We start from the raw sequence: 21,185 nt of genomic DNA, 5'->3' as shown, positions 1-21,185 counted from the left end.
AACATATAACAAACTTTGGTTTGTCTTTGGGACCAATTTGTAATCACTTCCTAATTATTCAAACAAATCATTTAACTTGTTTGCTTAAATCAATAAGTAAAAAATGGCCTATCCAAAATAGCAACATTATATATTACCTGTTTTTTTTATTCATCTAAAATGCCGCTACTGTTCAAAAACCTAAATATATAGCTCAGAAAACTTGACTAAGTTTCTGACTTTTTTTAGGTCCCATTGTCACATTCTGGAAGATTTTAAGAACATGTCCTAATTGTAAGAATACGTATCATATTCGAACTCGAGGTGACACGAATCTGAAGCCCTGTCCTCGGCAGCCAATTCGTTGAGCATCTCACGTCTCTTTTTCATTTCCTCAAGCTTTTTAGATTCGATAGGTTTTGTGGATAGAGTTGCTTTCTTCAAGAGTCTTGCGTTCTTAAGGATGTATTTGGCCACTTCTTTCTCATCTTCTCGTTGCCATTCATATCTTGTCCACACAAATGCCTCAAGATGGAACAACAAACATTCAGGTACACACTTTGGTTGATTCCATTTCCAGTCCACCGGTAAATCTTTATTAATATACTGCCTTGACTGAAATCAATGTAAAATTCAAGATCATCATTATACCTGAAAGAGCAATGGAAAAAAAAAAGTAGCTGGCTAATGAAATGGCTTACGTCGATGAGCTTGAGGATTTGTAATTTAGGAGAACTATCAAGCATGAGTGAAAGTAAATTCCACCACTCTTCTTCATCTGTACGCAGCTCCAAAGATAGAAGCTGATAGAAGATTTTACCAGTAGGATACTTAATCTGTGCATGAAGGCACCATTAGTACAGAAAACAATGTTAGCACAGTTGCAGATAAAACCCCGTGAAAATCTTAAATGAATCTAAAAATACCTTTAAGGGTGATAAGTACAAGGAAAGGCGTTTGGCTGAAGTTAGAGATTCCAGAATGTTCTCATTGGTTATATCAGAAACTTCAGTGATTTCTGCCTCCACCAGCTCCGGCGCATTCTCAATCAGACAAAAATCAAGAACATTAAACCCCTTGAGGTCCAAGTATTTCAAAGAAGGAGTATTTATCACATAGCCTCCAACACCTTCTCCACAGTAATCATCATATATGGTTAGTCTCTGTAATGATGGCACAGCAATAGTGAAAGACTCCACATCCATAAAGCTTTCTCGATGAACAATCAAATTCTCAAGACAAGGGCAGCCACAGAAAAGGTTGGAAACAGATTCTTCGTCTTTGAAGTTCACATGGTCAAGGTACAGCTCTCTCAGGGACTTGAAACAAACCGGATAAGGAAGGTCAAAAAGAATTGAACCCTTGAGTATCAAGCTCTCGAGTGTGTTATTACATCTACACAAAACACCCGGAAATTTTACTGAGCCTTCCTCCTCAAAGTAAAACTCCAGTACCAACTTACGCACATGTCGTGCAAATGCAATTCCAATCCATAATCCCAACTCCAAAGCATCACATTTATATCCGACTTCCAAATGCAAACTCTCTAGAACCGGAGCTTTATGTAAAATCAAAGATCTACAAACATTCTCTGAAAATGTTCGGTGAAACTTAGAATCAAACTTGAGATTTGGCAACATCTTCCAGAGAGATTTCCAACTTTTGGACAAAACACTAGTGGCTATGGCAGTTTCTGTTGGAAGTGAAGACAATATGTGTAGAAGCAAAGGTTTAGGCAACTCACTGATCCTGTTGTCCTTATTCACTACATCTCGATTTCTCAAACCTTCTCCACCGATTTTGCTGTAAAAAGATAAAGAGTTTTAGGATTCAAGGATTAGTGTTAAGAAAGGGATTTCTAGCCAAAAAATAAACGAAGAAAAAACATACCATTTTTGTTCCATTGTCGATTTGTCGTTAATAGAAACCAACAATTTGGTACAAATCTTTAGGATTGCGAACGCTCCAAACGCAACCGAACAAACGAATCGAGCTAGGGCTTAGGTATGATAATTGGTGACGACATTCAGCTTCAAAAACTATCCTCTTGTTGCAAAATCAATAAAAGGACTAGCGAGTCACAAAACCCTAACAGAGAGTGACAACAGTGTGATGAAGATGAGAGAAGTCGATGAGACGAGTGTGAGAAATTGAGACAGATCATTTTCCTTGGGATTTTTTAAAATCAAACCGATTCCAGCAAATTTACAGGCCGAACAAAAAAAGACAAAAGGCTTATAAATGGGTTTGTTTGGTCTCCATATAGGCCCATTTATCTAATACCTGAGAATTGAGAGATTTTTATTTTTTTTCACACTCTCATTCATTTTTGTTTTGGACAACATGGAGAACTGCTGTTATATTCAGGAGGAGACGAAAATAATATGATTTGCTTTTGTGAACTAAATTACATATATACAACTGCTCTCGTGTTTCAAAACATTTGAGAAAACCAATATGAGATGATGTTAATATGTTATGGCTAATACATTTGTCTAAATTCAGAGCTTCCTTACTCATCTCTTACTGTTTGGCTGCTTGTGCTCTATTTCCCTTGTTCATCCTTTTTTTCCCCTCTCCAAACCGCAGGAGATAGTTGCCCATCATATGGCACAACAACTTGCCTCTATGTTAGGCTCACTCCGGGCACTCGCGCAGATTCGAATCACTAATAATTTTACTTTACTTACTCCTTGAATTATCTTCTGAATCTCTTCCTCACAATGTAACCAATATTTAATGTCCCATCAATAGGTAAAGTTGAATTTTGGCCAAACATCATAGTAAAATAGTTAAAGAGATTACACGGATTCAAACACGAGGCGACATGACTTTGAAGCCCTGGCCTCACAAGCCAACTGGTTGAGTATCTCCATTCTCTTTTCCAACTTCTTGAGGTTTTCGGGTATGATGGATTTTGTGATGAAAGTTGCTTTCTTCAACTGTCTTGCGTTTTTTAGAATGTATGTAGCCACGTCTTTCTCATCTTCTCGTTGCCACTCATATCTTGTCCACACAAATGTCTCAAGATGAAACAACAAACATTCAGGTACATATTTGGGTCGACTCCATTCCCAGCCCACCGGACAATCATCTCTAGCAAATCGATATGGCTGAGAACAATGCAATTAAAGGACATTAAAATACTTGAAAGTAGAGAACTGGAAAAAAGTAGTTGACTAATGAAATGGCTTACATCGATGAGCTTAAGAATTTGTAATTTGGGAGAACTATCGAGCATGAACGAAAGTAGATTCCACCACTCATAGCTAAATGTACGAAGCTCCAAAGATAAAAGCTGGTAGAAGATTTTACCAATAGGATACTTAATCTGTGCATGAGGCAACATTGGTACACACAAAACAACGTTAGCAACGTTAGCCCAATTGCAGATAAAACCTTCTGAAAATCTTAAATCTTAAATTTACCTTTAACGGTGATAAGTTTATGGAAAGACGTTTGGCTGAAGTTAGAGATTCCAAAATGTTCTCATTGGCTATTTCAAAAATGTCAGAGATTTTGCCCTCCACCAGCTCTGGCGCTTTCTCAATCAAACAAAACTCAAGACCATTAAACCCGCCGATGTTCAAGTATTTCAAAGAAGGAGCATTTATCACATAGCCTCCAACACCTTCTCCACAGTAATCATCATATATGGTTAGTCTCTGTAATGATGGCACCGCAATAGTGAAAGTCTCCACATCGGTACAGCTTTCTCGATGCACAAACAAATCTTCAAGACTAGAGCAGCCACATAAAAGGTTGCAAACAGATTCTTCGTCTTTGAATTTCACATGGTAGAGATGCAGCTTTCTAAGAGACTTCAAACAAACTAGAGAAGGAAAATCTAAAAGAATGCAAGACTTGAGTTTCAAGATTTCAAGTGTATCATTAAAACTACACCAACCACTCGGAATTCTTACTAAGCTTTCCTCCTGAAATACAAACTTCAGTGTCAATTTACGCACATTACGTGCAATTGCAATTCCAATCCATAATCCCATCTCTAAAGCATCACCCTTATCTTCAACTCTCAAATGCAAACTATCTAGAACAGGAGCTTTATGTGAAATCAAAGATCTACAAACATTCTCTGAAAATGTTTGGTGATACCTAGAATCAAACTTGAGTTTTGGCAACATCTTCCAGAGAGATTTCCAACTTTTGGACAAAACAGTAGTAGCTATGACAGTTTCTGTTGGAAGTGAAGACAATATGTGTAGAAGCAAAGCTTCAGGCAACTCACTGAGCCTGTCCTCCTCATTCACTAAACCTCGATTTCCCAATCCTTCACCACCGATTTTGCTGTCAAAAAAAAAAAAAAAAAAAAAAGAATCAGAAAACCATAGAAAGGGATTCCGAGAAAAACATAAACAAAACAAAGAAACATACCATTTTTGTTCCATTTTCGTTAAACAGAGACAACAGTTTTGCTACAAATCCTTCAGATTACGAACCGCTCCAAACTCAATGAGATTCTGGAGAACAAAGAAGACGACGGAACTAACAGATGTGAGAGAGAAAGAAAAATCGAACCAAATCAAATCCAAAATAAAAACATTGACAAGCCCAAAAGAAAAACATTTTAATTTGTTTGATTCCGGCCCAGGCCCAATTACAGGAATAGTTGAACTGAGTTTAGGTCTTCACTATTTAAAGCTCGTAAACCCTAGTCTTGGATACACTTCAGTCCAGCCGCGAAGAAGCTTTTCTCTCTGTGAGTTTTCGTTCCTCTCTACTTGTCGGCTCTCCGATTCTCTTCGCTGCTATCTCGTTTGATTAAATTAGGGTTCTTGCGTGTTTTCTCTCATCGTGTTCTGCTGCTAGCTCCTGGAAGTATTCTAAGTTCGTTGTTTTGTTCATTTCGAGTTTTATTGATCTGATATAAAGCGTTGTTTAGAGTCCGTTGATTTGCTGTTTGTTATGCTTTAGTGATTTGTTGAAAGTATCGTCCTTGGAATGAGTAAGATTAGCGTTTAATTGATGAAACTTTTCGTTTATTTGATTGATGTTGATAACATCCTTACTCTATACAAACATAAGAAACTTGGATTTTTTGAGAGTTTAAGATTGCTCAAAAGTATCATCTTTCGTAGAGATTTAATAAGAGTGACCCTTGAAATATTACAAGATTCGTATCTGTTTTACTTTATTTATGTTAGCTATAGCATTGAGATGGTCTTTTGTTTTGCAGTTTGAAGTTTCATCATGTGATTTCCCTTGAGCTGTTTAAAGTTCCATCATTTGATTAAAATGTGTTTTTTTTTTTGGCAGCTTGAGGTGAAGAAATGAAGCACAACAATGTTATCCCCAATGGTCACTTTAAGAAGCACTGGCAGAACTATGTGAAGACATGGTTCAACCAGCCTGCCAGGAAAACCAGAAGAAGAATTGGTTAGTAGTAATGTCACCACTTCTGCTTATGTCATGTTTCGTTTTAGGTTTACACTTTAAGTCTCTTTGAATCTAATTATGTTATTTGTTATGTTTTACGCAGCGAGGCAAAAGAAGGCTGTGAAGATCTTCCCTCGTCCAACTTCCGGACCTCTCCGCCCTGTTGTGCATGGTCAGACTCTTAAGTACAACATGAAGGTCAGAACCGGTAAAGGATTCACTCTTGAAGAGCTCAAGGTTTGTAATTTCTATCTCTCTTTCATTTATTCTTATAGCTATCAAGTTTCATGCCTTGCTGGATATTGATTGGATTGTTGATTTCTGATTATTGAACTCTATTCATATAGCTATCAAGTTTCATTTCATTTACGTGTAAATGAATATTGTTGGGATTGTTGATTTCTGATTGTTTGATTAATATAGGCTGCTGGTATCCCAAAGAAGTTGGCTCCTACAATCGGTATTGCTGTTGACCATCGTCGCAAGAACCGATCTTTGGAGGGTCTTCAAACCAATGTCCAGAGGCTGAAAACCTACAAGACTAAGTTGGTCATCTTCCCGCGTCGTGCTCGCAAGGTTAAGGTAATCATTCGAAGGAATTAGTCTAGGGTTTAGTGTTCTTCATCATTTGTTGGATTGGTACTGATCTCTTACTTGTTCTGTTTTTGTTTGTGTGTTGGTAGGCTGGTGACTCTACACCAGAAGAGTTGGCTAATGCTACCCAAGTTCAAGGAGACTACTTGCCTATTGTACGTGAGAAGCCAACCATGGAGCTCGTCAAGCTGACTTCAGAAATGAAGTCCTTCAAGGCGTATGATAAGATACGCCTTGAACGCACGAACAAGAGACATGCTGGTGCTAGAGCCAAGAGAGCCTCCGAGGCTGAGAAAGAAGAGAAGAAGTGAGGTCCTTCTTCTTAGTTAGAAGAAACTTTATCTTATCAACTTTTGGAACTGAATTTTTGTGTATCAGACTCTGTTTTTTGTTTCATCAGTTTTTATCCTGAAATCTTGGATTTTGCTGTTACCTTGCTTCTCTGGATTTATGGAAAATATCGTATCACACATCTCCACTTCCTCTTTAGTTTGACTTCCCTTCGTATGCTTCTTTTTCTCCCACAGTCTGCAAATTTATAAGAATCTTATCTGGCTTTTGCAAAAAATATAATGTTTCATTTGGTTACTTACGGACATGGTTGAATATGTAATTATGTATTACTAAGATTATATTAGTTTAGCAAGTATAGTAAATTCAAGCCACAATCGACGCAACCAAAAACTCTCTCTTTAACCTGCAAATAGACATTGCAGTTCTTAAGCACTTGAGCAGTAAAAACTTATTTCCACAGATGAAGAACAATTTCAAAAGATCAACAATTGTTAGGTTAAAAGATCAGTCTCTGATTGAAAGAGAAATTGTACAAATCTATCATCGACAACTCTTCCATGAACTCTTGTAGCTAGGCTCCATACTCTTGATAAAGATGAAACTACTGTCTGAAGCTGAAGGATTGAGAGGTCGAGCAATCAGACTTAGACGACTATTAGTATAGACTTCATCCCAAAGCTCATCAGCCATAATAAAGGAAAGGAAGCTTATAAAAACCTAAGAATGTTTTCTGATAAAAGATAAAAGAGTTTGAAAACTAAATCTAAAGTATACAATAGACAACATTTATCTCGAAACAGTATCAATTACCTTCAAAGTTACAAATTTTCATTATGTTCAAAAGAAAACAAAAATTGTTAAAAGATAGGAATAGGTAGGAGGACAATGTGAACTAAATCGACTAAAACAAAATAAAGAAATGATTTTCAATTTAAGAGTTTAGAAGTCGTGAAATAGCATAATCGCATCATCAAGTTTAAACATAGTGGAAGAGAGTAACAGCCTCTTGGCTCTGACCTTGATCACTCTCTCCTTTAATGGTCCTTCCAGTTTATCTGATGGCAACATCAGCAACTGCCACAAAAGCAATAACAGGTTTATTAGTATTTTGACCAGCTTGAAACCCATTGAGTTAATCGATTTGCAGTGTGACTAACCTCTTTTTCGGATTCTAACTCATGAGCCAACCTGAGATTCAAGTTAAGTGAAGCATGATACATTTCATCTAACATTTGCCTAGTCACAATCAACTTGTTTACCTTCCACAACAGAAACGGTACATACGTACCCGTGATCGCCAATTTCTACAAAAACGAACAGAAGAGAACAACAATGAATCTCATATCAACCAATTCGTTTTAGTTTTGGAAATGACTTGGTTTCGAAACTATGAATACCTGCATATGTAAGTATCCGTCTTTCCACATCTTCAAAAGGAATTGCGGTGTGTCTTTCTTTTCAGTCAGCGCGGCATCAGCAATCTTACAGAAAAAAAAAAAACAAATTGATGGAAGTTAAGAAATCATTATGACTTAAAGATTTCTATATGAACCAGAAAGAACAGTCATTAACCTTATCGGTCTCAACAAAACGCCCTTCCTGTGATAAGTATCTGAACATTCTGAAAGCTTCTTTCCCATATCTTCTCATAACTACTGCTTCTATCTATAACCATCTCAAAGATCTCGTTTTTAGTTTCAGAAATATGTCAAGAAAAGAAAAAAAAATTATGAAACGCACCTCATCTTTCTGTGCTACGCTGATAATGGATTTAAAATCTGCAAAACCAAATAACAAAAGAATATAAAAGGTCAGCTTGAAAACAAGAATCAGTTTACTAGAATTTGAATGGAGTTACCATACCAACTATGTATGAATCATTCATTTCTGTCACAAATGCTGGTAGATAAGAAGACGTAGCACTCAATTGGTCAAGGCATGCTTCAACTCGCTCTTGTAACATAGTGCGACCTGCTTCTGTCTTTATAACCTCTTCATAAATGGAACCAATTGACATTGGAGCTGTTTCAAAGATTAAAGCAAATTAAGTTACTCAACAGAATTTCATAGGTGGACTTTTGGTGGAGAGTGCCGAATCAATCACACCAAATACAATTTTAACTTCAACATATTTTGATTATGTTAAGATATTGAATGAAAATGAGTGAGCAACTCAGATATTACCCGAATTGTCTGTTTTCACCTTCTTCTCCTGTGATCTTCCTACTTCTAACATTGCCCTCAAGACAATGGCACATCCTTCATCCCTGCGCTCTTTCACAATCTCCACACACGCCTTCAACAAGAAAACAAGTGGTTAAAAGATAAGAACCAGTAAGATAGATTAGAAAAAAACAAAATTTCAAATGCCAATAACGAAGAGCTTTTTCTCTCATCAAACTACCTCAAAAGAGAAACATGGATAACTAACCTTATGTCTAAGGCGGTGGATGAACTCCTCATAATTAGGATGCCAAATTACTCCACTGCTCGGATCTGATGAGTCCACATCACGTTGTTTACGCTAAAATATTCGGTTCAATGAGAAACATCAACAAAGGTATTCAGTGCTACATCATGAAAATGTGTGCTTATAAGATAGCCAAGATTGGTTATGGTTAGAATGCTGATACCTTCCCCTCAGTGATGTTGCTATCGTCATCTGCTAAAGATGAATGGGCATCTTCTTCGAATATAAGTGGAAATCTTATTGCGTCAACTGGAGTTGCTGCTTCAACAACACGTTCCTCCAAGGTTTCCGGTTCTTTGAGAATCTACACAGTTCCAAGAGATTTATTAATCTCGAACAGAATAAAAAATCAAAACGGAGAGTCATGTCGCTGCAGTTGGTAGGTCTGATAAACAATAAACTGATATATCGGACAATGTATAGGTATACCAAACACCAGAAAGACATTATCAATTACCTTGGCAGCTTTAGCGCCTCTTTTCTTTGCCGGCTCTTGTTCTTTGTTTCCAAGCACAGGTTCGGGAGAAGGAATGCGCTCAACAAAACGGGCAGCAACCAATTTCTGAAGAGAATCTCTAATTGCTTCAGAACCTATCGTTTTTCCTGAACCTGATCATGTATGAAGAACCGTATACAACAGATTAGCATCCATTCCGTTTGAAGCATTATTGTAATCAAAACGAGATACACAAAGTCCAAAAGCCAGTGCCTACGATGAGAGTAAACTGTGGTAATATAACATACGAGGAACATATGATATCAGGACTCACCTCTGTCTCTTTCAATCAGCTGTCCCAAGGTAAGCCTACCGTTACTAAGTAAACCATCAAGAACTGCACCGCACTATACATATAGATCAAAAAGTATAAGATTAGCATTAGAGTCTTGAAGCGTAAACCAACTAAACAAAACACTGAACAGAGTGAAGAAGACGCAAGATTAAACCTCAGAGCCAAGTTCTTCGTTTACAAGCCTCGAAAACTTGTTATACCTCACACGATGCAAAATGTTGTTAAACAGCACAATATACTGTACAATTGCTTTGCTCTCGGAACCATCTACAAGTCAAAAACATACAACAATACCTAAGTCATTCATATTAAAAGCCAAGCCAAACCAATAGAGTAAAAGGGGACTAACTAACCAGGAGGTTCAATAGAGAAAGCTTGAACACAATTGTGCTGAATCAAGAGATAGAGAATATCTTTAACTTGGTTATGATTGATGTCTGATTCAGCTAAACGAGAGATGTCTCGTGAGGAAAGAGGTCCTTTACGTAGAAGACATTCGCAAACTTTCTGCAAAATAACCAAAACCCATCACCAAATTCGTTATACAGAGATCAACAAAAGTCTCAGAAGGGTTTAAAGGGTTTCTCAGTTTACCGATACGACGGAGCCGAATTGGACGGTGATGATATGGACGGCGTAGACAATGCCAAACTCAGACATAGCCATGACTGATACGGCTCGGTTTCAATCGTGTTTCCGTCGAAATTGGATGATTCTCGACAGGAGCAGACTCTGGAGAGCTTGACGGAGTTTTTGGCCGATATAGATGTGTTTGCTAATCGATTTTAGGTTATCCCAGGAGAGGATATGTTGAAGTTTGGATCCTTGATTAAATCCTGCAACAAAGAAATAGAAATCAGTGAGAAGAAGATGAAGAAAAGAGAAGAAGCACAACGAAGAAGATGACGAAGAATTCGTCCAAGAGAAGAAGAAGAAGTCAACGACAGAAGACAAGACAACAAGGAAGTTGGGCTTTGTGTGGTTTGGTCCTAAGAAAACTAATGGGCTGCGTTTTGGTTAAAGCCCAAATAAAAGGAAGTGTGTTTTTGTTAGTCTAAAGCTCAACCTAAGTAGAGTTGCTAAGGTGGAGTTATTAGGAATAGAAAGAGTTGTTGTACTTGTTAACATTGCTTGTAAAAGTAAGTAAGAGTAGTGTGGTTGTGTAAGAGTCTAGGATCTAGAAGTATGGTTTAAAGTATGGGAGCATAGGCCTGGGCGTTCGGATATTCGGGTCGGGTTCGGGTCGGGTTTTTCGGGTTCGGGTTTTTTGGGTTCGGGTTTTTCGGGTTTAGAAAACTAAGACCCGTTCGGGTATTTTAAAACTTCGGGTTCGGGTCGGGTTTGGATCGGGTATTTCGGGTTCGGATTCGGGTTTACCCGAAGTATCCAAATATTAAAAATTTTGTATCCGATTCTATGCAAAGTATTGAAAAATACTCAAAAAAATCTAAAACCCAAGTATTTTAACCCATATCTAATCCAAAGTAGCTAAAACATCCGAAAATATCTTAACATCCGAATAATTTAGGCACTTAGGTTATTACAAGTATAAATATTACTAATATATTATAACTATGTACTTATATTTTGGGTATGTTCGGGTACTTGTTCGGGTTCGAGTTCGGGTCGGGTTCGGTTCGGGTTTTCGGGTTGTGAAGTTTAGAACCCGTTCGGATATTTTAAAACTTCGGGTTCGGATTCGGATAGGATTTTTCGGGTCGGGTTCGGTTCGGTTCTTCGGGTTCGGGTATTATGCCCAGGCCTATGGGAGCATGTGTAAGGTGCAAGTAGAAGATGTTGTATAAGTATGTGTGTTGTTGTGTCTTGTAAGAAGCATCATTTTGATCCGAAATATCAATGTAGACAATTAAAGGAGTTCTCTCTTCTCTCTTACATACTAAACGTTTGTGTTTTATGAAAAGAAACAAAACAAGAACAAGAGAGTAAAGAGAGAATAAGGTGGTAACCTCAAACAAGAGTGTGAAGAGGTCCTAATGTCAACAGGATATTATTGTAGGGCTTTGTATCTGATAGTTGGGCCTAGCAGGCACTTAACTTGTATGTTGAAAACTCTATTTTGAATTAAAATGAACGATGGTTTTCTTTTTTGACCAAAGAAAAAGATTAGTGCATGATTATCAATGAGCACTTAATAATAACTCTTAGGAATATTTAAGTAATAAATTTATAAAAGTTATAGTTAACAGATTATATTTTTGGTTTAAGATTTTATGTGTATGTAATGGTAGGCTCTTAACATGTGATTCTTACAAAAAAAAAATATTAATATAAAAATAAAATTTATAATTATAAAAAATTTAATAATTGTTACAAATTAAAAAAAAATTAAAACATACAAGAGATACAATTCAAATTTTGAAAGTTTTATACGAGTATATGAACTTTTGAATGTTTACATTTGAATGATCATTTGAGTAAACATTTGTCATAATTGTCTTCTATCTTCTTCTTTCTTTTTTATCAAGTTTCTGTAGTGTAATATGCATAAGAAATTTCGAATGTTTGCATATGAGTTTTTGGTTAAACCAAATTTTGAATGAAACAGAGTTGTGGTTTCAGACAAAAGTATTTACATTTGTGTTGGACTACAATATTTCCGTCAACGTAAAATTAAAAGTTTAGTTCTTTAACGAAATGTAGTTGAGAAATTTTTATTCAAAAATGGATAACTTAACTATTTTTTTTTTTTTTCATAACTTAACTATTTAAGAGAAGTTTTTTTTTGTTTCTAATATGACAGCCATATTTTCAATGATTGCCAGATGACAATGCTACGTAAGAAGAACAAACACAAATCAAATTCTTCTTTTGTTTTTTTTTTTTGGACAAAAAAAAATTCTTCTTTTGTATGAGACGGCTTACAAAAAGACCATGTTTTTTAGTTACGAGAAAGGAAAATGACTTTTCCAGCTCCATGAATAAGACTTAATTATAATTTTTTTTTTAAAGAATGTATCGTTTTCATTTTTACGAAGTTTAAATTTAAATATCGACGTACTTTTTTTCTATTCACATACATAACTTTAATCTTTTAATTACTAAACATATGATCAGTTGTAATTTGTAAATTATACTTTGGCTCTCTCTTCAGCTAGGCTTCTTGCAAGCAAAATTATGGACCATTAATTGTTTATAATAGTTTTGAACCTGCTACATTCGAACCACGTACATGTCATTGAGTTTACACCAATTGTTTCAATGAATCATTGATCTAGATAATATATATAGGCCCAAAACAGCAATAAATTAAATTTTGTGGTTTTAATTTTCAAATCAAACTATATTTTGGAGTAAGTTAAGACATTTCGCGACTACCCTTTATGTTCATTTCATAAAAATTTAGTGGTTATATTAGTTTCATCGTAGAATTATTATCCAAATTCCACTAATGTTTAGTTAGTGTGCATATATCAAACAAAACAACAAATCCAAATAAAACAATATAATAATTTGTATATATAGACAAACCAAAATTGATTACTTCAAAAAGATATATATGTGTCGTTATATTTATTCTTATCCTTTTCTTTTATAACTATAGAATAGAAATAATCTATTTATTCTTATCCTTCAAAGGTCTTTTCCTTGCCTCCTTGGTCATTTACTACTTCTTATTGCTTTTTTTCGGAACCGGGATTCGAATAATTTAATTTAGTCTCTACTCTCTAGGTTGTGTGATCTTCACTTCAGGCCACCTCCATTTCCTAAGGACGTTATCATCTAAATATAATAATATAAACAACGTCGACCATCTTTGAAACGTGATAATCCGAGTCAAAGACACATGTGCAAAGACCCTAAAAATGATTAAGCACTCGTAATTAAGCTATTGTTAATGAAACTATATATCACCCTCCGTTATCTAAATTTAAGAATCAGAAAGTAATACATACACAAAACTATTTCAAATTCCTATGTAATAATTCGTAAACCGTAAATTACCATTTGAGCAAAAGTTAATTAACTAGCCGTTTCGGTTCAGGATTTGTACCGAAAATCGAAAATCACCTCTTCAAAAACCGAAACGTCGGTCTAATCGTAAGGATATACCAGCGACCCCCACCCTTAAAACAACAATTAAATTTTAAAATAAATAAAAACACTATGACCACACGATCATTAGAAAATTCGTTACGATGATGACACGTGGCATCGTCTTTTAGGCCATTTTTGCTTCTACAGATACTGTATTAATTAAATATAAATTTATAAATATCCCATTTGCTCTCTTCTTCTCTGTGCTTGCACATTCTCTCAGACGTAATAACCATGGATAGCGATACTCTCACCGGATTGTTGGAAAACGTCGCCAGAAAATTTCCCGATCGCCGAGCTCTCTCCGTTTCTGGAAAATTCGATCTCACTCACGCGCGTCTTCACGATCTAATCGAACGCGCCGCTTCACGCCTTGTCTCCGCCGCTGGCATCAAACCTGGAGATGTCGTCGCTCTCACCTTCCCTAACACCGTCGAGGTAGTTTTTGAGCTTTTTCATATATTTGCGATTTAAAAGCTTCGTTTCTGGTTTTATTTTGCGTGCTGAAGAATCATATGGGAATCTGTAAATCGCTTCTTGATTTGAGAAAATTCGATTTCCGGATTCAGATGATTTTTTTCGTGATTTTGATTTTTTTTTGTTTTTCAGTTTGTTATAATGTTTTTAGCGGTGATAAGAGCTAGAGCAACGGCGGCGCCGTTAAACTCAGCGTACACGGCGGAGGAATTTGAGTTTTACCTCTCTGATTCAGATTCAAAGCTATTATTAACCGCTAAAGAAGGAAACGCACCGGCTCAAGAAGCAGCTTCAAAGCTGAAAATCTCTCACGTCACCGCTTCGCTGCTTGACGCTGGCTCAGACCTTGCTCTGTCCGTTGCGGATTCTGACTCGGTCGTTGACTCAGCGACGGAACTCGTTAATCACCCTGACGATGGTGCTCTCTTCCTCCACACTTCTGGCACTACGAGCCGTCCAAAGGGTGTACCGCTTACGCAGCTCAATCTAGTTTCATCCGTCAAGAACATTAAAGCTGTTTACAAGCTTACGGAGTCTGATTCTACGGTGATTGTTCTCCCTCTGTTCCATGTTCATGGATTGTTAGCTGGTTTGCTTAGCTCGCTTGGAGCTGGTGCGGCTGTGACTCTGCCAGCTGCTGGTAGATTCTCAGCAACAACGTTTTGGCCAGACATGAAGAAGTATAACGCTACATGGTATACTGCTGTTCCGACCATTCATCAGATCATATTGGACCGCCACGCCAGCCATCCTGAGCCGGAATACCCTAAGCTCCGGTTCATCAGGAGTTGCAGTGCTTCTTTGGCTCCGGTAATGCTCTTGTTTCGTTTGTACAACAGCACAATGTCTTGCAAAATCTTTAATTTCTTTGTTTGTCAACAAATTTATGGTTTTAATTGTCTTGGTTTTTTTCAGGTGATATTGTCCAGGCTCGAGGAAGCTTTTGGAGCACCGGTGCTCGAGGCCTATGCAATGACAGAGGCAACACACTTGATGAGCTCAAACCCCTTACCAGAGGAAGGTCCACACAAGCCTGGGTCTGTTGGGAAACCGGTAGGTCAAGAAATGGCGATCCTTAATGAGAAAGGCGAGATACAAGAGCCGAATAACAAAGGAGAGGTTTGTATAAGAGGTCCAAATGTGACCAAGGGTTACAAAAACAATCCAGAGGCCAACAAGGCAGGTTTCGAGTTTGGGTGGTTCCACACGGGTGATATCGGTTACTTTGATTCCGATGGGTATTTGCATCTGGTGGGTCGGATCAAAGAGCTTATTAACCGTGGAGGTTAGTCTCATTTACTTTAAGTGATGACTCTACTATTTCACAAGAATACTAGTCTATGTCAAGCAGTTTATTTGTATAGTCTCAATGGAGGCTACTTTGTTCAGTACTATGTTAGACTTGTCAAAGAAAACCCCCCAACAAATTAGAAATGAGACAAGTCAAAGAAAGAGGCTACTTTGTGCAGTACTATGTTCTTGTGTATCAATGAGAGATATTCTATTTCTATGTATACTTACTTACAATCTCTATTTCAGGTGAGAAGATATCTCCAATTGAAGTAGATGCAGTACTCTTAACTCATCCTGACGTTTCTCAGGGTGTTGCATTCGGTGTTCCTGATGAGAAATATGGAGAAGAGGTAAACAAAACCTGTGCTTAAGTTGCTCTAAATTGAATTGATGAATTGGTCTCCCTTATCTACCATTATGTCCTGCAGAATCATCAAAACATCATGTGAACTTACTTGATCAATGAACTTAATCAGATGTGTAGAGCTGTTAATAACGCTGTATTTTCCTGGGTTCTTTTATTTATCAGATTAACTGTGCGGTGATTCCAAGAGAAGGAACAACAGTGACCGAAGAGGACATCAAAGCGTTTTGTAAGAAGAATTTGGCAGCTTTCAAGGTGCCAAAGAAAGTGTTCATCACTGATAACCTCCCCAAAACTGCCTCTGGTAAGATTCAGCGTCGTATCGTCGCGCAGCATTTCCTCGAGAAACCCTAAAAACACCATCTTGCTCGAAAATCCTTGGTGGTGAGTCTTAGTTTTCACGCAAATGGATTTGCGTTCTCTATTGGTTTCTTGGTTTTAAAGTTACTTTTCTTATGTTTCATGGTTAAAAAAGAGGACATGGTGGTAAAGGTTATAGTTAAATCACAAAAGTGGAAATAAAGTTGATAAGTGATTATTGAAGTACAATAATAAAGGAGAGTTTCTTTTTCTTGGTGTTGCCTCTGCGTCGTTTGTTACAGATGCTCTTGATCTAATGGCCAATTTGACAACTAAAAGCGTACTTCCAAAACGGGTGAAGCCAAAGGACAAACCGACCGTTTAGTGGGACAGGTAGGCTTTCACTATGTCCAAAAATAAGACTCATCAAAACCAAAAGATAAGTACTTTTATTAAGTGCGATTAAAGTTCCTTTTTGCAGCCAACTAATTCTGAACCTTAACTCCAAATTTGAATTCAAAAGTTAATTTTGTGATTTCAATATAGAAATCAATACGAGGATAAAACATAAATCATAAGGAAGAATACAGATTCCTAGACTCAGACATAGTCCCAGAGATATAAGATCAAACCGTACAAAACCAATACATGAATCGGAATTAGGGAACAACCAACCCGAAAATTTGAAGCTAAGACAAAGATACACTAATGAAATGAGAACACAAATAAGTTGAACAAAACCCAGAATAAGAATAGAAACTATACGAGGTAACATTTAGTTCTTCTTCGATCATTGTTATTGCTCCTCTTGAACATTTTCTTCCTCTTCATCTTCATACTCATACCCTTCTTCTTCCTCGGCGGTTGCATCTAAGTTACTGTCCAACTCTATAATATAATTTACTAAATCTGTGTAGTTTATGAGAAACACGAATGAAATTAGGGGCAATTATAAATGTGGACCAAGTTAAAAGCAATTTATGTTTATTATCCTCCAAGTTAAGTATCAACTCGTGTGAGAGTGAGTGAGTGATTATAGTCACGCAATATTGCATAAGCTACCATTTTGTATTGCAATCAAACTCTGTATGACTGTATTGCTTAAGCCACCATTTTGCAATCAAATAGCTTATATTCATTTGATAAATTTAACATTTCTTTTATACAAATTATACTATTTACTTTTAGGGAATTACCGATTAAAACACTTTGTATCGTCGAATTCACTAGACATAATGGATTAGTTAGAATTCTACCAAAAGGCGGAAAATAAAATAATGATCGCAAGTTTTCTAGGTTATACTAGTCGATACAATTCTGACAAGTGGTTTTACTCTACACAACAAAATTTTATACGCCAATCTATTTTTACGAACCGGTCTTGTTCTGCTTTCTCCAGTACTTACTCTCCCACTGTTCGATTCTACTAGTCGTACTCTGCCTCCTTTTCAGAACCGAATAAAACGATGCTGGATCATACGGAGGCGGCATGGCGCATGGACCTGTCTCAGCTGGGTGTTTCACGAGTGATTCCATCATAAACTTCCGCTCATTTCCATCCCTCGGGCACGCCATTGCCTCTGAGCAGAGCTCGGTGGAGTTCTGAGGGATCTCGGGTTTAAACCGGAGGAGTTTAGAGTATTGGATTAAGAGATGGAACATGTAATCGTACACATAGTCCATTTTAAGTTCTTGTTGCACAAACTCACTTGCCTTCTTCCCGATGTCTTGGGCCTAGTAAGACAAAGAACGGTGAGATAATAACATTAAGAGTACTTAGACCCGATTCTCAATCAAACATTCATGAAGCGCATATAAATGTGTGTTGGTTGAATTCAGCTAATAGAGATTGAATCCAGTAAACTAAGCCAAGAGAATTCACTACCTAATGTGTGTTGATTGAAATAAATGGACCTCGGTGTAGATATTATTAGATTATACTGAGATTGAGAACCAGTTAACACAACCCAAGTTTAATCTGATACTGTTTAAAGGGATATCATACCTTTCGCATATGCAAGTTGCCCCAATCAACGGCGAATTTGATGGAGCGACATTTGTCGTCTTCCTTGACGGGCCAATAATGGTGTCCTGGAAACATACCTCGTGTAAAGAAATCGTAGTAATGAGGTTTGACCAGCAATGTCACCGAGTCACATGCCAGAATGTACTTCTCACTCACCGACCATGCAGACCCTTCTATGTAAATCTTGTACCTGCATAACAATATTTTTTGCATAAGCCATTTCTTAGAACCCAAAAGTAATGTAAAGGTTCCTCTAAGAAGACTATGTGCTACTACTACCTGTGATGGCATTGACTCGCCAAGTCTGACTGCTTGTAACCTTCCTTTGATTCCTTGACCCAGTCCTTCAAAAATACACCAAAATTAAACACATAGAGAAGTACTATATAAACATTTCCCGACATCACATTCCTAAAACTCCCAACTTTTGCACCATAGTACATCATCAACCATTAAGAACTAAACGAACAATATCAACTATAGATCCACCGCTTGTGTTGATTAGTACAGATATCGCTGCTAATATTCTCCAACAAAAAGCGTTCAAATACACATGTTTGGAGAGCCACATCAATGTCAACAAGATGGCGACACAAGATGCACTCAAGTTGCTCAACCTTTCAAGTTAGCACAGCACTAGAGTCTAGATACTGTTTTAAGAAACTTTCTTTTACTTAATGCAGATGATTTTAAGCAATGGGAATCGAATCCAAGACTCTCTTAACTAATTGAATCATAGAACAAGAACAACGTGATATCGGCATAGAGTCAATCACCTGCTTGTACAAACGAGCTTTCCAGTCATACTCCTCGGAGAGATTACATTTCATGAGATCAAGTCTCGTCTCAGCAACCGTCGGATTCCCTTTCCAGTAAGCATAAGGTTCTCTGTCTATCCATTTAGTCCTCTGGTTCCCTTCTCTAAGTTCTTTCAATAGACTCTCCCATGGCTTTATATTCACCTCAGCCCTACAAAACCAATGCAATTCTCTCATCTCTAGCCTATAAAAATTAAGCATCCTCTAAACAACTCTCATAACTATTTCTTAAGCTACCAAGTAAATTCACTATGGGGTTTCATTTGTCAAATCAAAAACTACAGTGGTGAAATTGTACAACCCTAAAAGTTATGGATGCTTAAAGAAGAAGCAATTACCATCCCCAATAAGACCAATCAGGAAATACAATATCGAGCGTCTCGTCGTTAGCACAATAACGGAACAATGGCGGCGGCGGAGGTTGATCAACTCCGGCGAATTCAGCCGCCTTCACTACCGGCCAGTCAACGCAATCAAACATGAGCTCGAGATCGGGAATCTTTCCCGGATATCTCCGTAACAGCTGTACGAATCCCCAGATCGTGAACACATCTCTCGTCTGAAAAGCCTCACGAAACTTCTCGACGTATATCCTCCCGTTGATGATCGCCAGCCGGAAATTCGCCGTCGCATTGGCGCGCTCCAAGGCTTCCCTCGTGATCCCTGTCTTCTCCCATGGCCGTAGATCCTCGTGAATCCATCGGAAATAGTCGGGACACGTGGCGGATAGAGAACGGTCTGATTCGCCTTCTCCGACGCTGGATCGGAAACTCGTCGGATAGTTGTTCTTTGGGCAAGTCACAGTGTCGTTACCGGCGAAACCGGCGCAGTTTAGCGTGAACTCTTTTGGTTTTTCCGTAATTAGCTTAGTCGACTGAGGGTATTTTGGGGATTCGGTCGTTCCTCTATCAGTCACGGCCACCGTTTCTTTCTCTATCAAAACCTATAGTTACACAAAACGTAGTCGTTTAGTAAAAATAGCGGTAGTTAGTTATTGACTAAAAACAAACACGTGAGTATTAATTAAAGCTCCTATGTAGACACGTGTCAAGCGTCCGTAACTTGTTTGACAAAAAAGTAATGGTGACACGACAAATTAGGCGCGAACGAGTTTTAACACCACTAACCAATATCCAACGTGGCAAAAAAAAAATAGTAGCGAGGAAAATGACAAACGGGATTGTCGTTTTGATGTAATTAGAAGAGAACACAAGAATCTAATTATAGTAAGATGTTCGTACGGAGGGGTCGAGGAGGAGGCGCGTGGAGAGAAACGCGCCGAGGAGGAGGAAGAGGAAGAGGGAGAAGAAGGCGTAGGATCGATTGGAAGCACCGGTGCCGGTTTTTACGAGTGGAGACCAAATGGTATCGAAATTACGAGAATGTCCTCCAGAGCTATATGACGGCGAGTTCCTCATCATCCCTCCTTGTTGTTGCATGCCAATTTGATAATCAAATAAACGTGAAAGATGAAGAAGAGAGAGGTGAGAGATTTGAAGGGTGAGAGAGAGAGAGAGAGAATGAAAGCTTTTTTTTGTGTGAGAAAAGGAAAGGACAGAGAATCATGTGAACCAGAAGAAGAAAAGGTTTGGTTTAAAACTAAACTCTTTTAATGTTTGCAAGACTTTTGATGGGTGTGTCATGTGTGTGTACCAGGAATAAATGTTTAAAAGTTTCTAGGTGAAATGTGAGACACAAAAGTACAACTCTTCTAAATGTTTTTGTAAGTTATTCGGTAAAATTTACCGAAAAAAAAAGTTATTCGGTAAATAACAAAAGAAAATAACAGAATGCGTTATTAAAAAAGAAAACGAGTGTGGCGAGTTGTTAGAAAACTTAGAATCATTGAAAGAAATTAACTTAACTGTAAGAATTTGAAATTAATATTCTATAACATTACTAAATATCAATAAATATGCAAAAATACGCATACAAATAAGTGGAAATTTTAAAAATATATTTTTTTTCAGTACCTCTTTTCAAAAATGTTTCCAAACATTGTCAATTTCAATTATACCCCCTTTATAAAAAAAATTAAAAAGTTTATAAAGATGATTATAAAATCTAATTTTAATTGCTTTACACGATTTTATAAGATTTTATTAATATGACTTGGAGGTCCCAGTCACAATAAACATGACGTATACTTTATAAAATTTATTTTAAAAAATATTTTAAATATGTAATATTTTGAATAAAAATACTGTAAAGTAGACATTTACTCAAAATTTTCTTTAGAAATAAGATGAGTTTGAAATAAAACAACACTGTAACGTTAAGGCCTAGGTCGACGCCAAGATCTAGGACTAAGCCCAAGCCCGCAATAAAC

The 21,185-nt window shown here is 37.2% G+C and overlaps 6 protein-coding genes across 8 annotated transcripts; 2 read left to right on the top strand and 4 right to left on the bottom strand.

Moving 5' to 3' along the window:
- Positions 1-116: 116 nt before the first annotated feature.
- On the bottom strand, positions 117-2,136 carry LOC110228078 (FBD-associated F-box protein At3g49020-like). Its single transcript, XM_021024219.1, has 4 exons — positions 1,870-2,136; positions 906-1,782; positions 681-815; positions 117-594 (listed from the first exon to the last, which is right to left on the bottom strand). The coding sequence occupies exons 1-4, from the start codon at positions 1,881-1,883 to the stop codon at positions 268-270; spliced, it is 1,353 nt and encodes a 450-aa protein (XP_020879878.1). The 5' UTR covers positions 1,884-2,136; the 3' UTR covers positions 117-267.
- A 508-nt stretch (positions 2,137-2,644) lies between these two features.
- LOC110228079 (FBD-associated F-box protein At3g49020-like) lies at positions 2,645-4,485 on the bottom strand. Its single transcript, XM_021024220.1, has 4 exons — positions 4,372-4,485; positions 3,408-4,284; positions 3,176-3,310; positions 2,645-3,092 (listed from the first exon to the last, which is right to left on the bottom strand). Exons 1-4 carry the CDS (start codon positions 4,383-4,385, stop codon positions 2,781-2,783), a joined length of 1,338 nt encoding a protein of 445 aa, XP_020879879.1. The 5' UTR covers positions 4,386-4,485; the 3' UTR covers positions 2,645-2,780.
- Positions 4,486-4,653: 168 nt separating this feature from the next.
- On the top strand, positions 4,654-6,439 carry LOC9312007 (60S ribosomal protein L13-1). The gene is made up of 5 exons (XM_002877595.2): positions 4,654-4,696; positions 5,254-5,373; positions 5,477-5,610; positions 5,797-5,955; positions 6,057-6,439. Exons 2-5 carry the CDS (start codon positions 5,268-5,270, stop codon positions 6,276-6,278), a joined length of 621 nt encoding a protein of 206 aa, XP_002877641.1. The 5' UTR covers positions 4,654-4,696; positions 5,254-5,267; the 3' UTR covers positions 6,279-6,439.
- A 591-nt stretch (positions 6,440-7,030) lies between these two features.
- LOC9313709 lies at positions 7,031-10,435 on the bottom strand. 2 transcript variants are annotated; one of them, XM_021024218.1, is made up of 15 exons: positions 10,117-10,435; positions 9,876-10,029; positions 9,677-9,789; positions 9,502-9,574; positions 9,189-9,340; positions 8,895-9,035; positions 8,693-8,785; positions 8,446-8,557; positions 8,125-8,283; positions 8,002-8,039; positions 7,834-7,926; positions 7,659-7,742; positions 7,521-7,565; positions 7,419-7,449; positions 7,238-7,335 (listed from the first exon to the last, which is right to left on the bottom strand). In XM_021024218.1, the coding sequence occupies exons 1-14, from the start codon at positions 10,186-10,188 to the stop codon at positions 7,438-7,440; spliced, it is 1,341 nt and encodes a 446-aa protein (XP_020879877.1). In that variant the 5' UTR covers positions 10,189-10,435; the 3' UTR covers positions 7,238-7,335; positions 7,419-7,437. The 2 variants fall into 2 exon arrangements, with proteins under 2 accessions (XP_002875937.1, XP_020879877.1); XM_002875891.2 differs by having other exon boundaries at positions 7,031-7,335; positions 7,419-7,565.
- Positions 10,436-13,766: 3,331 nt separating this feature from the next.
- Positions 13,767-16,483, top strand: LOC9312005 (oxalate--CoA ligase). Of its 2 annotated transcripts, XM_021024350.1 has the most exons (6): positions 13,767-14,016; positions 14,188-14,865; positions 14,971-15,340; positions 15,595-15,698; positions 15,878-16,096; positions 16,315-16,483. In XM_021024350.1, the coding sequence occupies exons 1-5, from the start codon at positions 13,813-13,815 to the stop codon at positions 16,064-16,066; spliced, it is 1,545 nt and encodes a 514-aa protein (XP_020880009.1). In that variant the 5' UTR covers positions 13,767-13,812; the 3' UTR covers positions 16,067-16,096; positions 16,315-16,483. The 2 variants fall into 2 exon arrangements, with proteins under 2 accessions (XP_020880009.1, XP_002877640.1); XM_002877594.2 differs by lacking the exon at positions 16,315-16,483 and having other exon boundaries at positions 15,878-16,284.
- A 728-nt stretch (positions 16,484-17,211) lies between these two features.
- On the bottom strand, positions 17,212-20,606 carry LOC9313708 (O-glucosyltransferase rumi homolog). Its single transcript, XM_002875890.2, has 6 exons — positions 20,098-20,606; positions 19,195-19,799; positions 18,815-19,007; positions 18,318-18,382; positions 18,018-18,228; positions 17,212-17,746 (listed from the first exon to the last, which is right to left on the bottom strand). The coding sequence occupies exons 1-6, from the start codon at positions 20,293-20,295 to the stop codon at positions 17,381-17,383; spliced, it is 1,638 nt and encodes a 545-aa protein (XP_002875936.2). The 5' UTR covers positions 20,296-20,606; the 3' UTR covers positions 17,212-17,380.
- Positions 20,607-21,185: the final 579 nt, after the last annotated feature.

The sequence above is a fragment of the Arabidopsis lyrata genome (genome assembly GCF_000004255.2).
Source record: "Arabidopsis lyrata subsp. lyrata unplaced genomic scaffold ARALYscaffold_5, whole genome shotgun sequence".
Taxonomy (NCBI): domain Eukaryota; kingdom Viridiplantae; phylum Streptophyta; class Magnoliopsida; order Brassicales; family Brassicaceae; genus Arabidopsis; species Arabidopsis lyrata.
The sequence above is the reverse complement of the archived record's forward strand: the minus strand, read 5'-3'. Positions and strand labels throughout refer to the sequence as shown.

What these genes read in the sequence shown, in the direction of transcription:
- LOC9313709 (XM_002875891.2), bottom strand. Translation starts at nt 10,188, where the DNA reads ATGGCTATGTCTGAGTTTGGCATTGTCTACGCCGTCCATATCATCACC. An exon ending in GAATGATTCATACATAGTTG is followed by an intron (nt 8,040 to 8,124) that starts GTATGGTAACTC and finishes TTGGTTTTGCAG; the next exon opens with ATTTTAAATCCATTATCAGC. An exon ending in GTTTTGTTGAGACCGATAAG is followed by an intron (nt 7,743 to 7,833) that starts GTTAATGACTGT and finishes TTTTTCTGTAAG; the next exon opens with ATTGCTGATGCCGCGCTGAC.
- LOC9312007 (XM_002877595.2), top strand. Translation starts at nt 5,268, where the DNA reads ATGAAGCACAACAATGTTATCCCCAATGGTCACTTTAAGAAGCACTGG. An exon ending in GAAAACCAGAAGAAGAATTG is followed by an intron (nt 5,374 to 5,476) that starts GTTAGTAGTAAT and finishes TGTTTTACGCAG; the next exon opens with CGAGGCAAAAGAAGGCTGTG. An exon ending in TCACTCTTGAAGAGCTCAAG is followed by an intron (nt 5,611 to 5,796) that starts GTTTGTAATTTC and finishes TGATTAATATAG; the next exon opens with GCTGCTGGTATCCCAAAGAA.
- LOC110228079 (XM_021024220.1), bottom strand. An exon ending in TAAACTTATCACCGTTAAAG is followed by an intron (nt 3,311 to 3,407) that starts GTAAATTTAAGA and finishes CCTCATGCACAG; the next exon opens with ATTAAGTATCCTATTGGTAA. An exon ending in AAATTCTTAAGCTCATCGAT is followed by an intron (nt 3,093 to 3,175) that starts GTAAGCCATTTC and finishes CATTGTTCTCAG; the next exon opens with CCATATCGATTTGCTAGAGA.
- LOC9312005 (XM_021024350.1), top strand. Translation starts at nt 13,813, where the DNA reads ATGGATAGCGATACTCTCACCGGATTGTTGGAAAACGTCGCCAGAAAA. An exon ending in CCTTCCCTAACACCGTCGAG is followed by an intron (nt 14,017 to 14,187) that starts GTAGTTTTTGAG and finishes TTTGTTTTTCAG; the next exon opens with TTTGTTATAATGTTTTTAGC. An exon ending in ATGAGAAATATGGAGAAGAG is followed by an intron (nt 15,699 to 15,877) that starts GTAAACAAAACC and finishes TTTATTTATCAG; the next exon opens with ATTAACTGTGCGGTGATTCC.
- LOC9313708 (XM_002875890.2), bottom strand. Translation starts at nt 20,295, where the DNA reads ATGCAACAACAAGGAGGGATGATGAGGAACTCGCCGTCATATAGCTCT. An exon ending in AAGCTCGTTTGTACAAGCAG is followed by an intron (nt 18,383 to 18,814) that starts GTGATTGACTCT and finishes GTATTTTTGAAG; the next exon opens with GACTGGGTCAAGGAATCAAA. An exon ending in GCGAGTCAATGCCATCACAG is followed by an intron (nt 18,229 to 18,317) that starts GTAGTAGTAGCA and finishes ATTGTTATGCAG; the next exon opens with GTACAAGATTTACATAGAAG.
- LOC110228078 (XM_021024219.1), bottom strand. An exon ending in TGTACTTATCACCCTTAAAG is followed by an intron (nt 816 to 905) that starts GTATTTTTAGAT and finishes CTTCATGCACAG; the next exon opens with ATTAAGTATCCTACTGGTAA. An exon ending in AAATCCTCAAGCTCATCGAC is followed by an intron (nt 595 to 680) that starts GTAAGCCATTTC and finishes CATTGATTTCAG; the next exon opens with TCAAGGCAGTATATTAATAA.